Genomic DNA, 20,538 nt, shown 5'->3' with positions numbered 1-20,538 from the left:
CCCGCCCCGCCCCGCCGAGGGAGGCCCCGCCACCGCACTGCCCATTCTCATGCCAGGCCTGCCTGCAGCAGCAGCGCCCAGTCTGGCTTGTTTGGCTTGTGGAACAGCTTCTTCCCTGTCTCTGGAGAGCTGAAGCTGATCCCCTATCAAACAGCCGCTTTGCTGTCAGATGACAAAGCCTGTGGTTTGCCCACTTTCTGGTCCTGAGATTTGAGAGGCTCAGATGAGACACAGCCAGCAGCCAAGAGTGTCTTTGAAAACGTTTTGATTCCGGTGCACAGAAATCCCCACCTATGGGTACTTGGAAAACATGAAGTGTAACGTGCACTGTGCGCTGTCCTTTATCTTTGATGACCTTGTGAAACGCCATTTTCTCAATGCTGGTTGACCCCTTTCAGGGCTGACATAAAAACAAACAGCAAAGCTTCCAGTCACGCTCCACGAGGACGGCGTCCCTTCTTGGGTGTTAGGTCCTGAAGCCAGCTCGCAGGGTGATTTTAAATAAGTTCCTCAAAAGCCCCTTGAGATGGTGCTGTGCTGGAGACAGGCACACAATTTCACAGCCGGTAGACATGAGCAGGCACCTCTCGCTCCATGGCCGGGCGGGGCTGTGCCACGGGTGACACCGGGTGGGTGCTTTCTTGCCCGGAAAGGACGAGGTGAGCAAACACTGGACCCCACCATTAGCGGGGAGGGACAGTCGCTCCTGGCTCACGCTGCAGGCTGGCAGCCCCAGGCATCTACAGCAGCTGAGCAGTTTCCCTGCTTCCTTGCTACCTTTCCCCACCCCATGTGGCTGAACGGGACACGGCTACACCACATGGCAACTCCACACACGTGACACCGTTCTCAGCCTCACTCCCCAGGAATCCTAATGCAGTGTCTACCTCAGGAGAAATGCCGCTGGCTTTGGCTTGCACTTTCCATTTCCCACATACTCGATGTTAAGAACGTGATGCATTCTCGGCGAGTGTCCCATAAAGTAACAGCCATTCACCGCAGGTAACAGTCATCATTCTCTGGCATCTTCATCAACATTCACTGGGGTTTCCGTCCTGAAACCCACCAGCTAAGAAGAAGGTTCCAGGTAAAATCATTTCACCAGAGAAATGAGGGCTGGCTTTTCCCCCAAAGAAGTGCTGGGAGGCAGCGTGACGGAAGGGGCACACGGGGAAACCAAGAGCCTGCCCATGTCTAAGCAGACACAGTCAGTGTCAGTTACTGTAAACTTGGGACCATTTTAACGTTTCACATTAAATCAAATAACTGAAAACAAACAAAACTGAGAAATAAAAGCCAAACTAAATTTGTATTTTAAAATTCTAAAGAAGGTACAAGTTACAAAAGGTCAAAAGAGTTGGCTACAAACCCATTGATTCAACCATTTTATTTTTTTTTTTGAGAGTCTTGCTCTGTCGCCCAGGCTGGAGTGCAGAGGCGCGATCTTGGCTCACTGAACGTCCCCCTCCCGGGTTCAAATGATTCTCGTGCTTCAGCCTCCCAAGTAGCTGGGACTAGAGGTATGTGCCAAGACACCCAGCTTTTTTTTTTTTTTTTTGTATTTTAGTAGAGACGGGGTTTCACCATGTTGGCCAGGCTGGTCTCAAACTCCTGACCTCAAGTGATCCACCCGCCTCCGCCTCCCAGTGTTGGGATTGCAGGCATGAGCCTCCACCATTTTAAATGAGCTGGTGACTACACGGCCAGCAAGATGGGGCCAAATTCATCAGCAGCAGAAAAGTGTCCTGGATGGAAACAGCGGCTGGGCGGCTGGCGTACACGCTGAACGGACTGGGCGGCTGGTGTACATGCTGAACAGACACTTAGGGAGTGTGGACTGATCCATCACTGGAATGAATTTCATTTGTTTCTTCTTTTTAAAATCTTGCTTTTAGAAAATGTGTGATTCTGTAAGTGGTGTGCACTGTGTTTCTGTTGGGTGGTGCTGAACAGGGAAGCTAGTTAGGTGAGGATGACACTATGAACACTGTGAAGATGATGCTGCCGCCTCGGTCCAGGCCAAGCATCTCTGAACGTACATACGAGGCAGCAGAGGGGAGATGGACACAGGCCTGATCTGATGCCTGTCGGAAAATAATACAAGCGATAGGCTCAAGCGTGCCTGCCTCTATGTCCAGCAAGCCTTGGAAACAGGCCACACCTCCAGGGAAAAGACGTCCTCAGGCCATGCCTTCCACACAGTCCTAAGGTAAATCACTCATGGCTCTGATCCCTATATCTCGCCCCCATTGGATTTGCAGTTGATCCTGATAAAACCCTTTTTAGAGAACCTGAATCATTTCCAGGAAACACATTTTCCCAGAAGATCCAGCATCCAGCTACGCAGGTGACCACAGGGGTTCAGGGGCACGGGGCTGTCCACAAGGCCAGACAGACCAGATGCCAAGCCCAGAACTGTGGTACCACCCAGCAAACAATCCGAGGGATCGTCCCCAAATCAGGCACAGCTGGAACAACTCTATTTTCCTCCTCCTGATGGCACATGTTGCCCACGAACGTACCCAGATCATTTCTGAATCTTTGCGTATATGGAGGTCTCTGCTACTTCTTGAGCCGCCCGTCAATACCTCTAGATTACTGGACACAGACACGCGTGCAACCCACACACATGGGAGCAATGTGTCAGGCAACATCGGGGCAGGGATTCAGGGAGACTCAGAGCTGACTCCGCTTGCAGCTTGCAGAGGGGTAGCCGCCTCTGTGAGGAAATCAGGGGAGGGAAGGAGGACTTGCAGCAGAAGGGATCTGAGGTGCCGAGGGAGGCTGGAGTTAGTGCTGCAGATTTAGGTCACCACGTTGGAGGTGACATTGGAAGTCTCTAGAGAACCGCGAAGACCACAGGGAACGAGGAACGAGAAGTCACAAGCAGTTTACAGGAGAAGCACTACTTGGAGAGGACAAAGAATCAGACAAGCGGAGATGGGCAGGAAATCAAGACAGCACCCAAGGCCGGCGAACCTGACGATCGGGTTAGCAAAGGGGTATCATCCATATTCACAGGCTGAGGAAGGGTGCAGTGGAGAAAGATGAAAAGCGGAAGGCGGCATTTCAGATACAGGGACCCACAGCAACTCTGGTCCTCGAGGTCTCCGGCCCCCACGCCTGCGCTGTCGGCGCGGGGCAGGGGCTCCATCACGGTGCCAGTGAATGAGGGCCCGAAGGAGGTGGCAGAAACGGGCCTTCCTGGTTTTAAAGGCTCTTCCTGGGAAACGGTCTTGAGCAGATATGGTGAGCGACCGACTGCTGGGATCAACTCAGCAGCCATGACAATGTCAAGACGACGAGTACTTCTCTGGCAGAGGAGGAGGAGAGGGTGTTCCTATGAACTAAAGCACGTGCAGAGAATGGTCTGATAACTGAAACTCAAACCAGAGAGTCGGGGAATAATTTCGTGATGCTGCTGGCATTTCCTTTTGTCTTCAATCCGCGGCTTCGCACGCTAAGATTTTGAATTGAGCAATTCTCAGCAGCCATGACTTTTTGAAGAGTTGCAAAAGTGCCTATACTTGTCAAGAAGACTTACATTTTCATCTGTTTTCAAGTTTTATGTCCATGGCAAAAAGAAGTTACAAACATATTAAGATTTCTGCATTTAATTTTTACTGTTAATAGTATTAGCTTAATGCCTTACTCTTAAGTACTACTGTGGAACAGTATTTGATGAGTGTGGTTTTCTTATGTCAAGTGTCAACGGGAACTTAAATTACAAAGTGGAAATGATTTTCATTCCTGAGTCTGCAATGAACATAACTTCTGATGTATAAAAAAGTGGTTTAGGGCTGGGTGTGGTGACTCATGTCTGTAATCTCAGCACTTTGGGAGGCCAAGGCAGGTGGATCACTCAAGGCCAGGAGTTCTAGACCAGCCTGGCCAACATGGCAAAACCCCATATCTCCTAAAAATACAAAATTTAGCCAGATGTGGTGGTGCGCGCCCTGTAGTCCCAGCTACTCGGAGGCTGAGGCATGAGAATCACTTAAACCAGGGAGGTGGAGCTTGTGGAGTGGAGGCATGAGAATCACTTAAACCAGGGAGGTGGAGTGGAGATCGTGACACTCAACTCCAGCCTGGGCAACAGAGCAGGACTGTCTCAAAAAACAAAACAAAAACTAGTTTAGTAATCAAAATAAAAACGCAAATATCTCATAGACTTGCAATTTCTCTCTGGTAGATACCATTAATTACTCATTTTGGGGGAGAAATATTGTAAACAGGGTGCTAAAATATCTGATACACAAGTAGGTGTGAGTAACTGCACAAATGGTTACGCTTAAAAGCAATCCCTAGGTACAAAAGTCTCATTAGTCAGAAGAGCAAAACATAAAAAGAATTCGCATAAGACTGAAGTGAAAGGACTTAGTCAGAAAGAAAGCGGAGCGCTCCCACGAGCCAGGCTGGGCCCCTTGAGGCCAGCAGCCAGGGAAGCCAGCCCCGCGCCTCACCCGACAGTTGAGTAGCGTGTAGAGGACGTGGTCCGGGGTGGTCTGTGCTCTCCACTGCAGGACCTCCGAGAGGAACAGGAACTGGAACAGAGTACGGGGGTGAGGGTCAGGCTGTGTGGTCAGATCAGGCTGTGCAGTCTGAGGTGGGGCAGCCTGGATACTCAAACCCATAGAGGCCGAGTGCTTTGAGTCTTAAAACCGCGTGCTTCTCCGCGGAGTCGAAGACATGCATGCTGGGAAAATCCCCGTCACACACGACCACAGGACGAGCAAGTGCCCACAGCTTTGTTCCTGCAGGGCTTAGATTCACAGTGCCCGAGTCAGGCACAAGCAAAGGGCTGATGCTGTACCCTGGTGTGAAGTTGTCTGAAAGTCTGCCCAAGGATGGGAACCATTTCCCTCACAGGCAGGAGCAGCCTGCACAGAAACCCCTTCTCCTGGGGCTTCCAGAAGATGCAATGTGGATTTCGGTGGCTACAACGAGAGAATCAGATCTATCTGGTTTGAAAAAGCAGGCTCTAAAAAATTTAGGTTTCTAGAATGGCAATACCCTGATGGCATGAAGCCGCAAATTACACAAACCACACGTGTGCCACTGACCTGCTCCACAGTACAAGGGGCAGCCTTATTTCACGTCAGGGACAGAAACCACAGATACGGCTTCACCCCTTTCATCAACATTTCACGGGACTGATTTTGTCCCATTTCCTAATGGGTCACACAGAAGGGGACACCTGTTGGCTGCGGGAAACAGGACCTCTGGGTGAGCCCTGAGCATTCTCGAGGCCGAAGAGTTCTAATGGGGACCGTGGACACACACGGTGCATGGTCAAGGCCAAACGGTTCTAACGGGGATGGTGGATACACATGGTGCACTGTCAAGGCCGAACGGTTCTAGCGGGGACCGTGGATGCACATGGTGCACGGTCAAGGCCGAACGGTTCTAACGGGGACGCACCGTGGACACACATGGTGCACTGTGCGAAGTCTGGGCCTTGGGAGCTTCTCCTACGGCTTTTAACGCCACTGTCAGGAGGCCTGGCCCCCAAACCTGGGTTTCGAACTGCTTCTTAGAGTCCAGAGAGCACAGGACAGAAGCCTTTGGCTGCAAGCTGCTGTGGGTAGGACGGGCTTTGATCTGGCCTGGTGGGGAAGCTGGAAAGGAAGGAGTACGGGGAACCGTGGGCCGGACAAGGACTGCCAGACATTTGCCTCGGTCCTGCCAGTCGTGGGATCAGACACCCCTCACCCACTTCTGCGTCGCTGTGACATTTTTTGAAACTTTGTATCTCCTATAAACACAGTTTCTTATGAAACTATATGGTCTCTTGCAGGAGAAGACAGGTGGAATAAAGGAAGATTGGCAGTGGTGGACCACCACCAGCGCGGGAAGTCGGGGAAAGTCAGGGACGGCCGGGGAAGGTTGGGGACTGTGGGGGAAAGTCGGGGAAGGCTGGGGAAGGTCGGAGAAAGTCGGGGAAGGCTGGGGAAGGTCAGGGACTGTGGGGGACGGCAGGGGAGGGTCAAGGAGGGTCGGGGAGAGTCAGGGACCCAGTTCCTACCTTCCGGGCCTGGTCGTTATCTTCGATCTGACCCAGGTCTCTGCCGCTGGCCTGTGCGATTCTCTTCCCAGAGACCAGGTTCCCCACCATCACAGAGGCGGGGCCGATTTCTGGAAAGAAACAGAGACACGCCATGAGGAAACAAAAGAGAAATTCCTTAAGACTTGACCTCCCACCTTGGTAAAAACCTTACTCTCGGAAAACTTCCGGAAAGACCTGACTTTGAATAAGCCTTCTAAGAACAGGGATTCAACGAAATCAAAGGATTGTGAAGGGGAGTGTGACAGGCCTTGGTCGGGTTCTTCAGAAACGATGTTTTTATCATCCCTGAAGCTCCCTGGAGGCCCTCCAAGCCCACGCCTGACTTTCCAGTTAGTGTGAGAGCCCCGGGTGCCAACACTCACAGCCTTGATTGTAAAAAGTAAGACGGAAGGACAAACACAGAATTAAAAGCCAGGATTTGTTTCACTGCAGAGACCTGTGGCTCCCATCTGTTCGAGTTCTCTGGGGCCCACACACCTGAGATCTGATTGTGGACAAACAGATAGTGGACATTTCACATACGGATGTCACGGCGTGGAGTTGAGGGTGGACAGGACAGGATATAGAGTCACTTCTCAGTATGTTTTACACACTGAAAAGGTCTTAGGTTCTGTCAGGCCCACAGTGAGGTGTGGAAGAATAAACCAAGGGCTGTCATAAAGTCAAGCTCCTTTTCAGTTCACCATGAGTGATGAGGTGACTATCATCTGGGCAAAGGGGGGAGGAAGGAGGAGGAAAAGGGAAGGGGTGAGAAGGGGTGAGAAGGGGTGAAAAGGGGTGGGAGGAGAAGAGGAGAATGGGGAGGCAGCGATGCGAGACGGGGGCGAGGCGGCAGTCGAGGGGGCGAGGGAGGGCGAGGGAAGGGGCGAAGGAGGGCGAGGGCAGCGGGGCGAGGAGGGGCGAGGAGGGCCGAGGAGGGAGGGGGCGAGCGGTTGAGGGGCAGGGCAGGGCGAGGAGGGGCGGAGGGAGAGGGCCGAGGGGCAGGGCGAGGGGAGCGAGGGGAGGGCGAGGGGGGGGGGCAGGAGGGCGAGGGGGGGGCAAGGGGAGGGGCGAGGGGAGGCCCGGGGAGGGCGAGGGGAGGGACCGGGGAGGGCCGAGGGAGGGGCGCCGGGGAGGGGGGATGGGAGGGGCAGGGGAGGGGGATGGTAGAAGAGGTAGAGGAAGCAGGGAGAGAATAAGAATGTTTACCAAAAGAATTGCATGTAAAATGACGATGACATTATCAATTTGTGCCTAATCCTTGGCTTGCAGGCTACTATTAAGTCAAAGTCTTAAATTCCCAATAAAGGTCAAGTGACAGGTTTATAAACCAGGCCACATGGGCATTCGTTACCACAGAAGCAGAGCTGTAGCTAAGAAGATTGTTCATTGCCCTGTCAAAAACACACACGTGCCCAGATGCAGTTGACTGGGCGGTGGCACCGAAAAAGGCTTAGGATGAGCCCGTCATCGTGACAACCGCCACCAGAGTCCCTCGGCTTCCCGAAAAGCTCACGGAAATGCTGGCACCAGAACAAGGCGGTCAGGGCCTGACGTCCTCTGGCCGGTCCCCAGGGAGAGGAGAGCCACTGGGTCTCTACAGATGCGCAGCCATCCTTTTCAATTGTGGGCTGCCAGAAACGCTTCCACTTATCACAGCTACGCAGGAGAAGGCAGGGCACTTCAGCCAGGACTGAAATCTGGAGAACAGCCTACAAGCAGACGTCTGGGCTTCTGCCTGCCGGTGCCTCCGGTTCTAGGTGACGTGTAGGAGCCTCGAGTCTGGACTCTGTGTAACAGTATAAATGCCTTCTACACTCAGCAAATCATTTCTGAATTTTCACATCACAGTTGTGAACAGACTGAATTTCTTTTCTTAGTTCTTAATGAAGTATGGAAGAGGAATAGCCTTTTCACATGTAGCTCAAGAATTTGGTCAGGCGCTGGAAGGAAGGGAGCTGCCCCGTGGTGGGAACAGTTGCTCGTGTGTGATCTCCGAACACCCGGGAGCCCTTCACTCACCTGCCGCGCATCCTCTCTATCAGATAGAAGCATCTTCTGAATGAAGCATCTTTAACATTTTTTTTTTGAGACAGAGTTTCACTATGTTTTCCAGGCTGGTCTCGAAGTCCTGGGCTCCAGCGATCCTCCCACCCTGGCCTCCCGCATCGCTGGGACCACAGGCGTGAGCCACCGCGCCTGGCTGAAGTTCTTAGCCTTCTCCTTGGTGACCGATGCTGGGCAAGATGACATGGCTCTTCTAAGAAGCCAACTTGGAAACTGGCCTAAATGGGTTCCAAGGTTTCCCATAATGTTTTGAAGAATTCATACTAGGGTAGGGAAAGCGAGCTTTTGAGGAGAGATCAGGCTTTTGTGGAGCCTTATTTTGTGCCCCTCTGATATGTCTTCCCTCATCTCCACGTGCATCCTCTGAACGAAGTCTGGGGCCTTGATGCCTCCCCACGCAGCCTCAGGGACGCAGTTTTCCCGACAGCTCCTGGGAGGCAGAGGCCTTCTAGCTGCACCTCACTCTCAAAGTCCGTTCTTGGCAGCCGCTGACGGTCTCCCCTGCTGAAGAGAGGTGCGTGTGTCCCAAATGCTCCCAGGGTATATCACAGCCTCGCCATTTAAGCTACAGAGTTGAGAGGAATCCCAAAACGTGTGTATTTGAGGCTCAAGTCTCTTCTCTCTGCTCCCATTAATGGACTCACCCATCTGCAAGTCAGCAGCCGCCTCGCTGGTATTATCAAATATCCTGCCATGCAATGCTTGGCGAATTTGCTCAGGGCACAGGGCGGGAGTTTTATCTCAAAGACAGCAGCAAGACACACGGAATCCCAAGCGGGAGACAAGCCCTTCCTGGGTGCCAGGCTCTGGCCATTCCTCAGCAGATTCCTCCTGCTATTCTGGGGCAATATTCCCAGGAACCTTTAAAGCTGGGGAATTGGACCTTGTTTTGTAACTCTAATAGTTGTACCAGCTCAGCTGGTAAGTTAAAGGTCTTTTAATACTTTTGTGCTCAAATAAGATAATCTGAGGGCACACAGTGCCATTCACTGAGTAAATGTGAATTCATCCAGTAAGAAAGGCCATTTGGTTGTCAACAGGCTGTCTGTTTCCAGCATCTCAGAACACTGTCACCCATAAAAGGGCTCAAGGAATATTTGCTTTGGCTTCCGATAATGGCTACTCACTTGTCAGGGTCACTTTAAATGTTTATCCAAAGGGGCCTCAGAAATCATCCAGCCCAACTCTGTCTCTGTGGTTCGAAGCTGAGGCCCAAGCTGCGTTTCAGGCCCTCCGCAGAGACAGATGAGTCTGTGGGTAACTCATGGGGCCTCAGCTCTGCCAGTTACTATTTGTTAAAAAGCTTTTTAAAGACACAAAATCAGGTAACCCCTCAGGTTCGCAAACACAGATGAGACACTAAATATATATATTATTTTCTTTCTTTAAAGTTATCAATCACGTGAAGCTTCATTTAATGAAGTACTGTATTAGAGTAAAAAGATTTCCAATCTCCTGCGCCACCATTCCCCAGCTAAACCCCCAACGAAGAGGGCTTTCTGCAGGCCTCCTGACCGCACTGCGCAGCTGCTGGCTCTGTCTCCCCACTGGGTTTTCCTGACCTTGGCGCGAGGCTGCCAGCTGCTCTCTCTCCCTGGGTTTTCCCAGTCGCGTCTCGACACTTGGCTCAGGTGAGCCAAGCCCTGTAGCTATGGAGTCATTACAACTTTGTATTTGCAAAGGATCCTCCCTTCCATAAACACCTGTCTGAACCCTTTCTCCAACTGCTCAACTGCTTCCCAGCTGGGACCACGGGTCTCTGGGTCGAGTGTCTGACAATGAACCAATCAGTGGGGAGAGAGGATCAGGTCACTTCAGAGTTTACAATGAGGATACCCTGGAGAGCGCCGACACCTGCTGTAAATCTTCATACTGCAGAGACAGCCTGGGGAGAGCAACGGCCTGTGTCCTTCACGAGGCTGTTTACTTCCCGAGGCGGCTTTCCCACCCTTTCAGGTCACTCTGAGGGAGGATGCCCATGGTTTGAGTGGCTCCCAACAGAAGGCCATGCACCCACAGAATGTAATGAAATGGATACTGCCCCCTGCAACTCCACATTCCCTGTGCCAATCATGAAAACCAGGGACCACGAGAACAGCGGTTTGGAAAAAAAACTGTCAATCATAAAAACCAGACACCGCGAGAACAATGGTGCGGGGGAAAGAAAAAAGAAGAAATGGAGGAAGAATATTTAAGGAAATCTACAAGATAAGAAAAAAATAAGAAGTAGGTCAGAAATGAAAGAGCAACAATGCACGTGAACCCGATGTGCTTAGAAAGGGAGAGCACCACGGCCGTGCCCTTCAGGAGAATGAGCTTTTGCTACAAGAGAACAGAGCCAGCCAGTTATGTGCTGACGACCACACTAACACCCCTGAGCCTACAGAGAACAAAAGCAAGGCATTTACAGACGGAAGACCAGAATCCAAGTTGCCCCTGCCCCGCGTTCTATTCTTGGGGTAACCACTTCTTTCCCACAAGCATCAGCTTCCTGCAAGCAGCCCTGTGTGAACTCCCGCACCTCTCCGTGCCATGCGGCCCTGTGTGAACTCCCGCACCTCTCCGTGCCATGAGGCCCTGAGGGAACTCCCACACCTCTCCGTGCCATGCGGCCCTGAGGGAACTCCCACACCTCTCCGTGCCATGAGGCCCTGAGGGAACTCCCACACCTCTCCGTGCCATGCGGCCCTGTGTGAACTCCCGCACCTCTCCGTGCCATGAGGCCCTGAGGGAACTCCCGCACCTCTCCGTGCCATGCGGCCCTGTGTGAACTCCCGCACCTCTCCGTGCCATGAGGCCCTGAGGGAACTCCTGCACCTCACAAGCTGCCCAGGTGGTGCACATACCTGGCTGCTTCTGTCGAGGCTTGGGCAAGTTTGTGACGCAGGTGTGGGGGCACATTAGGACGTTGCAGGGGTGCAGAGAGCCCTCCAGAAAAAGCTGTTTTGTTTCTGACAAATGGATCCCACCAAGCGGGGTTTTGGGGAGGGTGTTTGCTGGCACCAAGGCCAGGCAATAAACTCCAACTTGATGTATACTGTCAATCGCCTAGAAAGTTAGGAAAGAGGAAGTCATATTATGATAGGAAGCATAAACACTCAGTACATAGTTATATTATGCAAAATATGATCCACAATACACAGAAGTCTGTGCAGTACAAGCACTGTTCCCAGGGCAAAAATGCCAAGGTAAGAGAAAGGGTTTTCCTGCTAAACTCACCAAAGCTGAATAATGTTACCCAGGGCTTGTGGAAGACCAAACACAGTAAAAAAGGAACTTTGGAGAAAAGACATGTTCTCAAGATCAAACAAAAAGCTTCCTTTGACCTCCCCAAGGTGACCAGTAGGAACCAGCGGTGCCAATTCCTGGTCCCTACACCCCCGAGTTTCTGGACACTTGATGTAATTCCTGATCAAATGAAGGGAAGGGAAAAAGGGCTACCCCATGGGCAAAGGAACAGCTAGTCACACCGTGATCTGAATGAAGGAAGGAGGCCAGAAGCAAGACAGAGGGGACCCGTGCCCAGGGCGAGGGAGGGCAACCTGCAGCACGCGGCTCATCCACTGGAAGCTGTCCTCCTCCGTGGAGTCGGGCCTCTGCTCTGCCACGATCACAATCCTCTCGTCGTGCAGCACAGTAACCGAGAACACGGCTATCCTGCGGGGACACAGGAGCACGGTGAGCCTGCACCGGGACGCTCATGCAGCCCTCCCTCCGCGATCACGGCTCCATCACCATCACGAGCGCGTGACACAGCTCCAACTATGACTTCAAAACGGCAGCCGTGCTTCCGAATTTCCCCACACTCATCATCACGGGAAGAGCTGCGGGAGGCGCCCAGGGATGCCGCCAAGGCAAGGTCACCCTGATCCCCAGGCGGCCACACACAGCACCCGTGGGCTCTAGTGACCAGGTTACGCCTTTCGGCACAGAGGAGCAAATGTGATCAGACCTGCTGAAACTGGAGCCACACCCTTCACAGCTGAGTTCGCACCTGTGAAGTGAATGGTCTCCAAATCAGTAGAAATTTCCCGTTCCAGAACTAGTGATTTTCTGCTAAGTGTATGTGCCTTATACCGTCAGCACAGCACAGTCACCACTAGTAAACTCTTTTTTACAAAGAGGTTGTAGCTTTAAAAATAATTCAAAGGTGGCAACATCATATCCAGGTATCTACTTCCTGCTCCTGTCAGCTTCCAAACTGAAAAAAGGCTCTAAAACACTTGATGACTTCCTCCAGATTGGCAAAAACTCAGGAACCGTGGCAACTCATTTCATCACGGGGCCTCCAGTGTGCGCCAGGCCAGGCAGGGAAGAAAACTGCGGCAGAGCGCGGAAGTGGCGAGCGTCTGCACGCACGCAAGTCTGTGACTCAACCGTCACCCTTGGGTCTCTCCAACCCGCTCTATGATGAATATCTAGATCTTTAATTTGTGCTGTTATTTATCGGAGGTTTTCTACTGCATATTCCTATTATACTTAGAGGAGAAGTTCAATGGAGATATATTTATGGGGTTCAGGGAATTTCTATAAAATCTCAGACATTCAGAACTAGGTTAAATCTCGGAGGTCAGAGTCCAGTTGCTTCAATTATACAGAAGAGGAAACTGAGACACAATACATTTAAGGAATCTGTGCAACATTCAACTCTTCAAAACCACATAAAAAGTGTGGCCGACTGGAAACTATATGCTTAATTTGTAGAACGCCACTGACCTTCCCCTGTAGACAAACTTCATGGGTTCGACGGCCAGCGCAGTGGCCACGATGTCGTCGGCGTTGTGCCTGCGCCCGCTGACCACCATGAGGCCATCCATCTTGCCCACCACGAAGACGAGACCCCCAGGACCCACGAACCCCAGCAGGCCTGTCCTTATGAACGGGTATTCACTGATTGGAGCCCCGGAGCTGGTCATGGGAAACACCTGGGGGAAACAGCATCCATCAGGCCACCGTTCACGTGGTCAGCTGGTTTCAGTCCTCACCGCTTCTCCTGCGAGCACGGCACCTGCTTTGCTTAAGCTCTGCCTTTCACCCCAGCAACCCTGCCTGAGGGCCGAGGTCACAGTTACCGCTGGTGGCCAACAGGCAGAAAAGCACTTCCCGCCCACCTCAGCAGGACCCCATCCGTTCCTGCACCTCCACTCACCTGCCGGAGCTCCTCCTGCCTCTGAACCCTGAACAGGTAACACCCAGAAGACTCACAGGAGGCCACTCAGCAAGAATTGATTACTTCGTTTACAAAACCACAATGTAAAAGATGAGTAAAGAGTCAAGGTACAATTTAAACAACGTATGTTAGTTTTAAAGTAATCTCTATTCATTCATAAAATGTTATTTGCCCTTGTTGGAAGTATGCTGAAAAGAAAAATATTAAGGAAGCAAATCAAATCAGTTCAAACTGTAAACCTCTTTTCCTCCACCCCTGCAGATAAATCACATAGAAATGGAGATGGAGTTTTTATTTAGATTTGTATCTAGCTCAGTTTCAAGGAATATTTAGAAAGTTCAATTCATATTCAAGAACGCTATCATGGACAGGTATTGTAACATCTGTTCAGACACATCCAAAGTTCTCAACATTTAGACCAGGAACAGTGGCTCATGCCTCAATCTTGACACTTTAGGAGGCTAAGATGGGAGGATTGCTTGAGACCAGGAGTTTGAGATCAGCCTGGACAACAGCACGAAACCCCATATGTACAAAAGAATTTCTTTTTAATTATTTAGGTGTGGTGGCACATGCCTGCAGTCCCAGCTACTCGGCGGCTGAGGCAGGAAGATGGCTTAAGCCAAGGAGTTTAAAGCTGCAGTGGGCTGTGATCGTGCCACTGCCCTCCAGCCTGAGTGACAGAGCAAGACCCTGTCTCAACAACAACCAAAAGTTCTAAACATTTAGGAAATGTATCCCCAAACAATTTATATTTTCTTACGTATAGCTTAAATATTGTGCTACTTGTAAGGCCAGGACCTACTTGGTAAAAAGATGGGTTCTGAGTTGTAGCACTAAACGTGTGTCTGACCCCTTCATGTCTCTGTTCATTACACAGCACATCTGTGTACACGCCCCTTGCATGCACATTACACACGCATCTGTGTATACCACAAACATACTTGTTGTGCCACTGAGATCGTTACATACAGGTATGCTCAAGTTCTCATCAGTTCATACCTGGCCACGGCTAGCCCAGGCCGAGGGGCTGTAAAGGGGCTCCAGTCGGCTTCCCCAGGCAGAGCCCTTCTCGCACACGAGTGCACGTTCCCTCATGATCCACTTTTCACAGTAAAAGTGAGAAAAGTAACAAAAAGGATCCTTTCTTAGGAAATCGTGCTTATTGTTTTAAACCCTGGTTATAAGGTCAGAACAAAGCTGATAAAACAAATTTATCAAGTGATAAAAAGTGGTAAAGTGCCATCATTTTCATGAATATAAACACGTCTTGCTGAAAATGGATCTTACATTCCATGTCTGTCACTACGCACCTGCCAAGGCTGTTTGGAGACGGAGCCATAGGCAGTGCTCATGGCAGAACACTCCTCCACCTACCTCAAAGGTGTTCTTGGTCATGCCGGAGAGGCCATAGTAGGATGTGCCCGTCGCAACTGCACACACACACAGCTCCCCGATCTCATCCGTTCTGCACAGCTGAGGAACCCCGTCTGGCTTCACTGAACACATGATGGCTAAAAGCAAACAGGAAAGCACACGCCGCGTGAGGAGGGGGGGGGTGGGGAAAATAAAGGAAACAGGGAAGATGCGAATATGAACGAGGACACCAGTGAACAGGAATGGGGTCTGGAGCAAAACTGCATGGATGGTAGTCAGCCAGACATTCCTTTTCCCTAAAGAGCCGTGATTTTTCCTGTTGCAGCAATATGGCCAATTTCATAGCTGAAACATCAATAAATATTGCAACTGCTTTAATGTTAATGTGCAAGTTGTATTTAGGGGCATAATATCATCTGCCCCTAAATACATTTTATTTGGGGAGGACCCTCAGAACCAACCTCAGGGCCACCTGCCACACGTACATCAGCAACATGGTGTGACCTGAACTCTGCAAATCAAGCCTCTAATGCCTTAATCTGAACCTTCGATTCCATGCTCCGTGCAAGGTGAGTCCTTCTGAGAACACCACCGGAGCGCTTCACACACAGTTCAGTGCTGATCAGTTCTCACTGGTGCCACCAACACTTTGATGCTTTGAACAACGTCCTACATACCCCCCAACTGCAAGCCACAAATCTGATTAGGGAGCCAAGAGCCTCATGCTTCAGAGGGGTGGAGTGTGCATGAGTGACAGCTGAACTGTTCAGAAAGAGCCTGAAACAGCCGGCACCCGCTGGGCTGGAGTACGGGCGTCTAAGAAGTGGAACAGCGGAAACCATAAGTTAAACTCACAGGAAGAAACAGTCACATTAAAATTACACTGAAAGATTCTTCACCCATCATATTGGTAAAAATAAAGTCAGGGAACAGGGCGGATAAGGGAGTGGAGAGAGAAAGGCTGCTGTTGACTGCTCGGCGGGGTGTAAAGCCTCACAGGCTTCGAAAAGACAATCGTCATAAAAGCTACATCGGTAGTTCTCTTGGAAACAGAACTCCCACTTCGAGAACTGTTTCCATCAGACACGAGGGGGTCACTCACTGCAGCAGCAAAAGAGGGAAAATCCCCAAACAGGGGAGGCTCAAATAACCTCAGCGCTCCCACAACATAGCACTGTGCTGCCTCGAGAACAGCACGGAGCTCGTTACGCGCTGACAAAGGACCCTAACATATAAAATGTGCGTGTGTAGGCAGTACTCTATCATGATGTGAGAAAACCCCGAAATCCAGGGCAGAGAACACACACGGGGTGGGGGCGCACGCGTCTGTCCCACATCCCCAGGTGCCTCTGACAGGGAGCCTGGGAAGCTTGCGGTTGCTCTCACGGTCACAAAGGACCGTTTCCATTGTGTCCTTCAGAACCTTTTGAAGATTTCACCATGAAGCTCCATTTATTTGAAAACTAGGTATTAAAGAAAGAAATGGAGCCAGGGGGCCTGGCCACAGCTGGAGAGCAGGGAGTGGGCTGGACACGGAGGCTGGAGGGCTGGAAGCAGAGGCAGAGCCGCGGGGATGCTGGAGGGCGTCCACAGGGAATTGGGGTAGTGAGGAGTAGGGAAGCCAAGGGCTGCCTTCATTTCTTTTATGTCAAACAGGGCGAACAGAAAGGCAAGAGCTTCTGGGGTGCCTGGCCCCAGCGCAGCTCACCATGAAGGGGCATGAGGGGTCTGCCTCTGTGAGACTCCACGGGGCGGGGGTCCCTGCTAAGGCACACCTGACCTGGCGTCCTGCACCTGCTACTGAAGGTGGCAGCACTGCTCGCATGGGCATGGCTACCCTGCTGGGCTTGAGCCCACACCCCATGCCTGGAAGGCTCAGCAGGAGACACAGGCTCTGGGGTCCCCAGCTGAGAAAAGAGCCAGGTTCCCTTCCAGGGGCCAGAGAGCCAGGGGCTGATGCTGCCAGTGACCCCATGAGTTGAATGCCAGGTGTGTGCACCCTGAGAGTGGTAAAGCGGCTCCTGGGAGGTGCCTGGGCGCTGCTGGTGGGGCTGGTGGGAGGCACGGTGGGCCCTGCAGCTGGGCGCCTCCTCACGCATCTGTGGAACAGGCTTCTGAGACTTGGAAAAAGGGCTCTGCTGCTGAAAACAGGCTTCATGGTCACACACTCACATTCCTTGGTTTTCACACGTCTGCCTTGGGGGCAGCCAAGCTTGGCTGTTCCCACTCTGACTGGTGCCTTAAGGTGATGGATGGGCATGTCCTCTGGGGCAGAGAAGGGAAGCTGCCCAAGCACCAGTGTGGACCCTGCACTGGCCCAGAAGCCTTCTAGGGAAGAGGAGCCTGAGGTCCCACTGTGCAAAGCTGCCCTTCCCCATCTCCTCGATCGTCTACCAGGAGAGGGAACACTGCCTCACATGTCTGAAGCCTCACAAGGACTTAAGACTGGGAGTGAGGCTCTCAGCCCGAGGACATACCACAGGAACGTGGGCACGTGGGCATGTGGGCTTTGGTGATGTGTGTTAGAAAAGCATTTAATAACTGGTTAATCTGTGTGGCTCGCGACGCACACCCACCTCCAGGCATCACGAGGCCGACATCCTGCACGGTGAGCACGGAGAGCTTCTCTTCTGAGTCCACACGAATGACTCCGTAGGTCAGCCCATGCATGGAGAGGACACCCCGGCCCGGGGGCTGGTTACTGTCATCCGTGGGCCTGGAACGACAGTTTTTAACTTGAATATGCAGGGGCAGATAAGCCATCACAACCACAGCTGTGCAGTCAGCACACACGCAGCAGGCTGGGCACCCCTGGGAGCAGTGCCGGCCACCCACGTGGCCGCATTCGGGGGTGCTCGTTCTGTTTATGAACGGCGGGGGGCGAGTCGACTGCTTCCGCCTCTGCGTTCCCAGGGAATCTCAAGAATACCCAAAAACTACGAAGGCAGCTCCTCTCCTGCCCTCTCTATGCAGGCCCTGCACAGACCGGCTCGCTCTCTCCTCCCAGCTCCTGCTCACTGCACAGTCTGCTCTTCAGTTTCGCAAATGTCTGGAAGGGGGTACATCCACTCCAAGAATGCAGGCAGAACCACTGAACAGAAATGATGGAAATTCTGACTGTCCAGCCTCAATTCAGACGCAGGCTGTCTGGGCGTATGCCCAATTTTATATCTAAGAACCTAAAATAAGATTTATGCTGTGCCATTCTGGCTGCCAAGTTCTAAGGAAAATTATTTGGGTGGCAGGCAAGCTGTAGAACGCACTGTGGGTCAGGAGAACGGGGTCCACGCAAGGCAGGTTTCAGAAGACCGCTGCACACACGTGCAGCACCCTGGGGCCCGCCCCCCTCCTCTGCCGGACACCCCAGCCTGCTCCCGCCTGGGGGCTTCTGTGCTGGTTCTCGCTGCTACCCAGGACGTTCCTCCGGCAGACGTCTGCACGGCCCTCTCCCTCCGTGTCTCCAGAGTTTGGCTCAAATTTGGGACTTCTCATCCCCTCAGAAAACACTCCCCACCCAGCGTGCCCATCCCATAGCACACACCTCTGACTACCTGTGCAACCTCCTCCCTCAGACCCAACTCTCCCGAGTTTGTTTTGCTCACTGCTGCATCCCAGCCCTGGCAAATGTCTAGCAATAAATATCTGCTGACAGAATTTGTGAACAAATAAGTTAAAATCTCTCTAAGGCCGGGCTCGGTGGCTCACGCCTGTAATCCCAGCACTTTGGGAGGCCGAGACGGGCGGATCACGAGGTCAGGAGATCAAGACCATCCTGGCTAACACGGTGAAACCCCATCTCTACTAAAAATACAGAAAACTAGCCGGGCAAGGTGGCAGCGCCTGGGGTCCCAGCTACTCGGAGGCTGAGGCAGGAGAATGGCGTGAACCCGGGAGGCGGAGCTTGCAGTGAACCAAGATGGTGCCGCTGCACACCAGCCTGGGCGACAGAGCGAGACTCCGTCTCAAAAAAATAAATAAATAAATAAAATAAAATAAAATAAAATCACTCTAAGATCATGGATTATATTCCTGAAAACTAACAATTCCTCAATGGTTATCCAAGTGAGTCACCACAATTTAGGTGCACATCACATTTGTTTCTGTAATTTTCCATATATAAATCTTTAATGCACTTCAGACTTAAAAGCTGGGCCTAAGAGCTTGCTGTTTAACTTTAAAATATTATGGTTTATAATGAAACTGAAGACATAAATGAGGCAACATAAAAGTTAAAATTTACAAGAGGAGATCTCATTTGAATGAAGTAACTGGTGTACTGAAAAAAGCATGAAAGACTCTGGAAACAGAATTACTCTAGATGTAAGAATCAAAAAGGATAGCGCTAACCAGAGAGAAAAGTCTGCCCAAATAAGAAAACCCACACGGAACCACCTAGATAGGGTGAGTTCAAATCACTGGGCTTTACGTCATTCTCCTGGCCTTTACTTCCCAGAGACCCCAAACACACCAAAACTTCGAAATGAAAACAATGTTGTCAGTGGTCCTGCCACCCTTCCCTCACCCTAAGAGTCCTCTACAAAGATCGACGTGGGAGTCAGGAACTGTGAGCTTCAGTATCTGCTGTGGGTTGAATCATGTCCCTGCAAAAGATCACCCCTCGTATCTGTGACCTTATTTGGAAGCAGGGCCTGTGCAGAGACAGATGCCCCCGAACTTACAATGGGGTTACAACCTGATAAACCCATTAGAAAGGTGAACATCGCAAGTTGAACCGCCTTAAGCCAGGGCCATCTTATGACCAGGTTACAATGAGGTCATACTGGGTTAGAATGGACCCTAAATCTAATTACTCTGTCCTTGTAAGAGGAGAGAGAGGCCTGGACACAGGGAGAAGCTCACATGATGATGGAGGCAGGAACTGGAGTGACGGGTACCCGTCCAGGATCGCTGAGCACCCGAGGCCGGGGTGAGGCCTGGGGCGGGTTCCCTCAGCACCTCCAGAGGCCCAGCCCTGTGACACCTCAGGGTCTCCGACTCCAGCCTCCAGAACTGAGACAAGTGTCTGTTGTTTAAACCACCCACTGTGTGGTACTTTGTTACAAGAGCCTGAATACAGTATCTTAGTGATAAAAATTTAAGGTACACTTAGTTTTGTTTCAAAAAGCCACATGAAAGCAAAACGCTGGGCTAGCCGAGATTCAGAACACTGACCTGCCGGGCCAGAGGCTGGGAGGAAAAGTTATCTTAGGGCCCAATCACGTGTTTTGTTGTCTCAATTACAAAATCCCCCTTCCCTCCCTTTTTCTTTTCTGAGACACAGTTTCACTCTGTCGCCCAGGCTGGAGTGCAATGGCGCCATCTTGGTTCACTGCAACCTCTGCCTCCCGGGTTCAAGGCATTCTCCTGCCTCAGCCTCCTGAATAGCTCGGACTACAGGTGCCCGCCACCACAGCCAGTTAATTTTTTTACTATCATTAGTAGAGACAGGGTTTCACCATGTGGGCCAGGGTGGCCTCGAACTTCTGACCTCGAGTGATCCGCCCACCTCAGCTTCCCAACGTGTTGGGATTACAGGTGTGAGCTACTGTGCCTGGCCAAGATCCTCTTTTCTATGTTTAAACACAGTTAATGAGAAATAAGACTTGCACATTTAATAATTAAATACCTTAAGATTACAAATTGTGTTTGCTATAGGAACTTTTCAATTATGCTTATACAATGATAGTTACAGGAGACTGAATATGTTCATATTAGCAACATTAACCTTGTATTAATTTAACCTGCCACTGCACATTTATTCATATTTGATAGATTCTCTTGCTAGTCGGAGAAAATGTATGGCCCCGGGTTTCCTTCCTTGCAGATGTGCAAGACGCTGGCACACAGCCAGGCCCAGAAGCGTAGTGCTCCCGACACA

The 20,538-nt window shown here is 51.3% G+C and overlaps 1 protein-coding gene across 2 annotated transcripts in view; it reads right to left on the bottom strand.

Moving 5' to 3' along the window:
• The window catches only part of DIP2C (DIP2 acetate--CoA ligase C (putative)), a 166,804-nt gene that overhangs the window by 74,165 nt on the left and 72,101 nt on the right, over positions 1-20,538 (bottom strand). For both annotated transcript variants that reach the window (XM_017862169.1, XM_017862170.1), the window contains exons 16-22: positions 17,237-17,376; positions 14,661-14,797; positions 12,830-13,038; positions 11,656-11,770; positions 10,960-11,161; positions 6,026-6,135; positions 4,464-4,544 (exon numbers count right to left, since the gene is read on the bottom strand). In XM_017862169.1, the coding sequence (XP_017717658.1) occupies positions 4,464-4,544; positions 6,026-6,135; positions 10,960-11,161; positions 11,656-11,770; positions 12,830-13,038; positions 14,661-14,797; positions 17,237-17,376 (994 nt within the window). The remainder of the gene's footprint in view (positions 1-4,463; positions 4,545-6,025; positions 6,136-10,959; positions 11,162-11,655; positions 11,771-12,829; positions 13,039-14,660; positions 14,798-17,236; positions 17,377-20,538) is intronic.

This window comes from Rhinopithecus bieti, unplaced genomic scaffold (assembly GCF_001698545.2).
Source record: "Rhinopithecus bieti isolate Rb0 unplaced genomic scaffold, ASM169854v2 scaffold_64050, whole genome shotgun sequence".
Taxonomy (NCBI): domain Eukaryota; kingdom Metazoa; phylum Chordata; class Mammalia; order Primates; family Cercopithecidae; genus Rhinopithecus; species Rhinopithecus bieti.
Note: the sequence above shows the minus strand (reverse complement) of the source record. Positions and strands in the feature narration are given on the sequence as shown.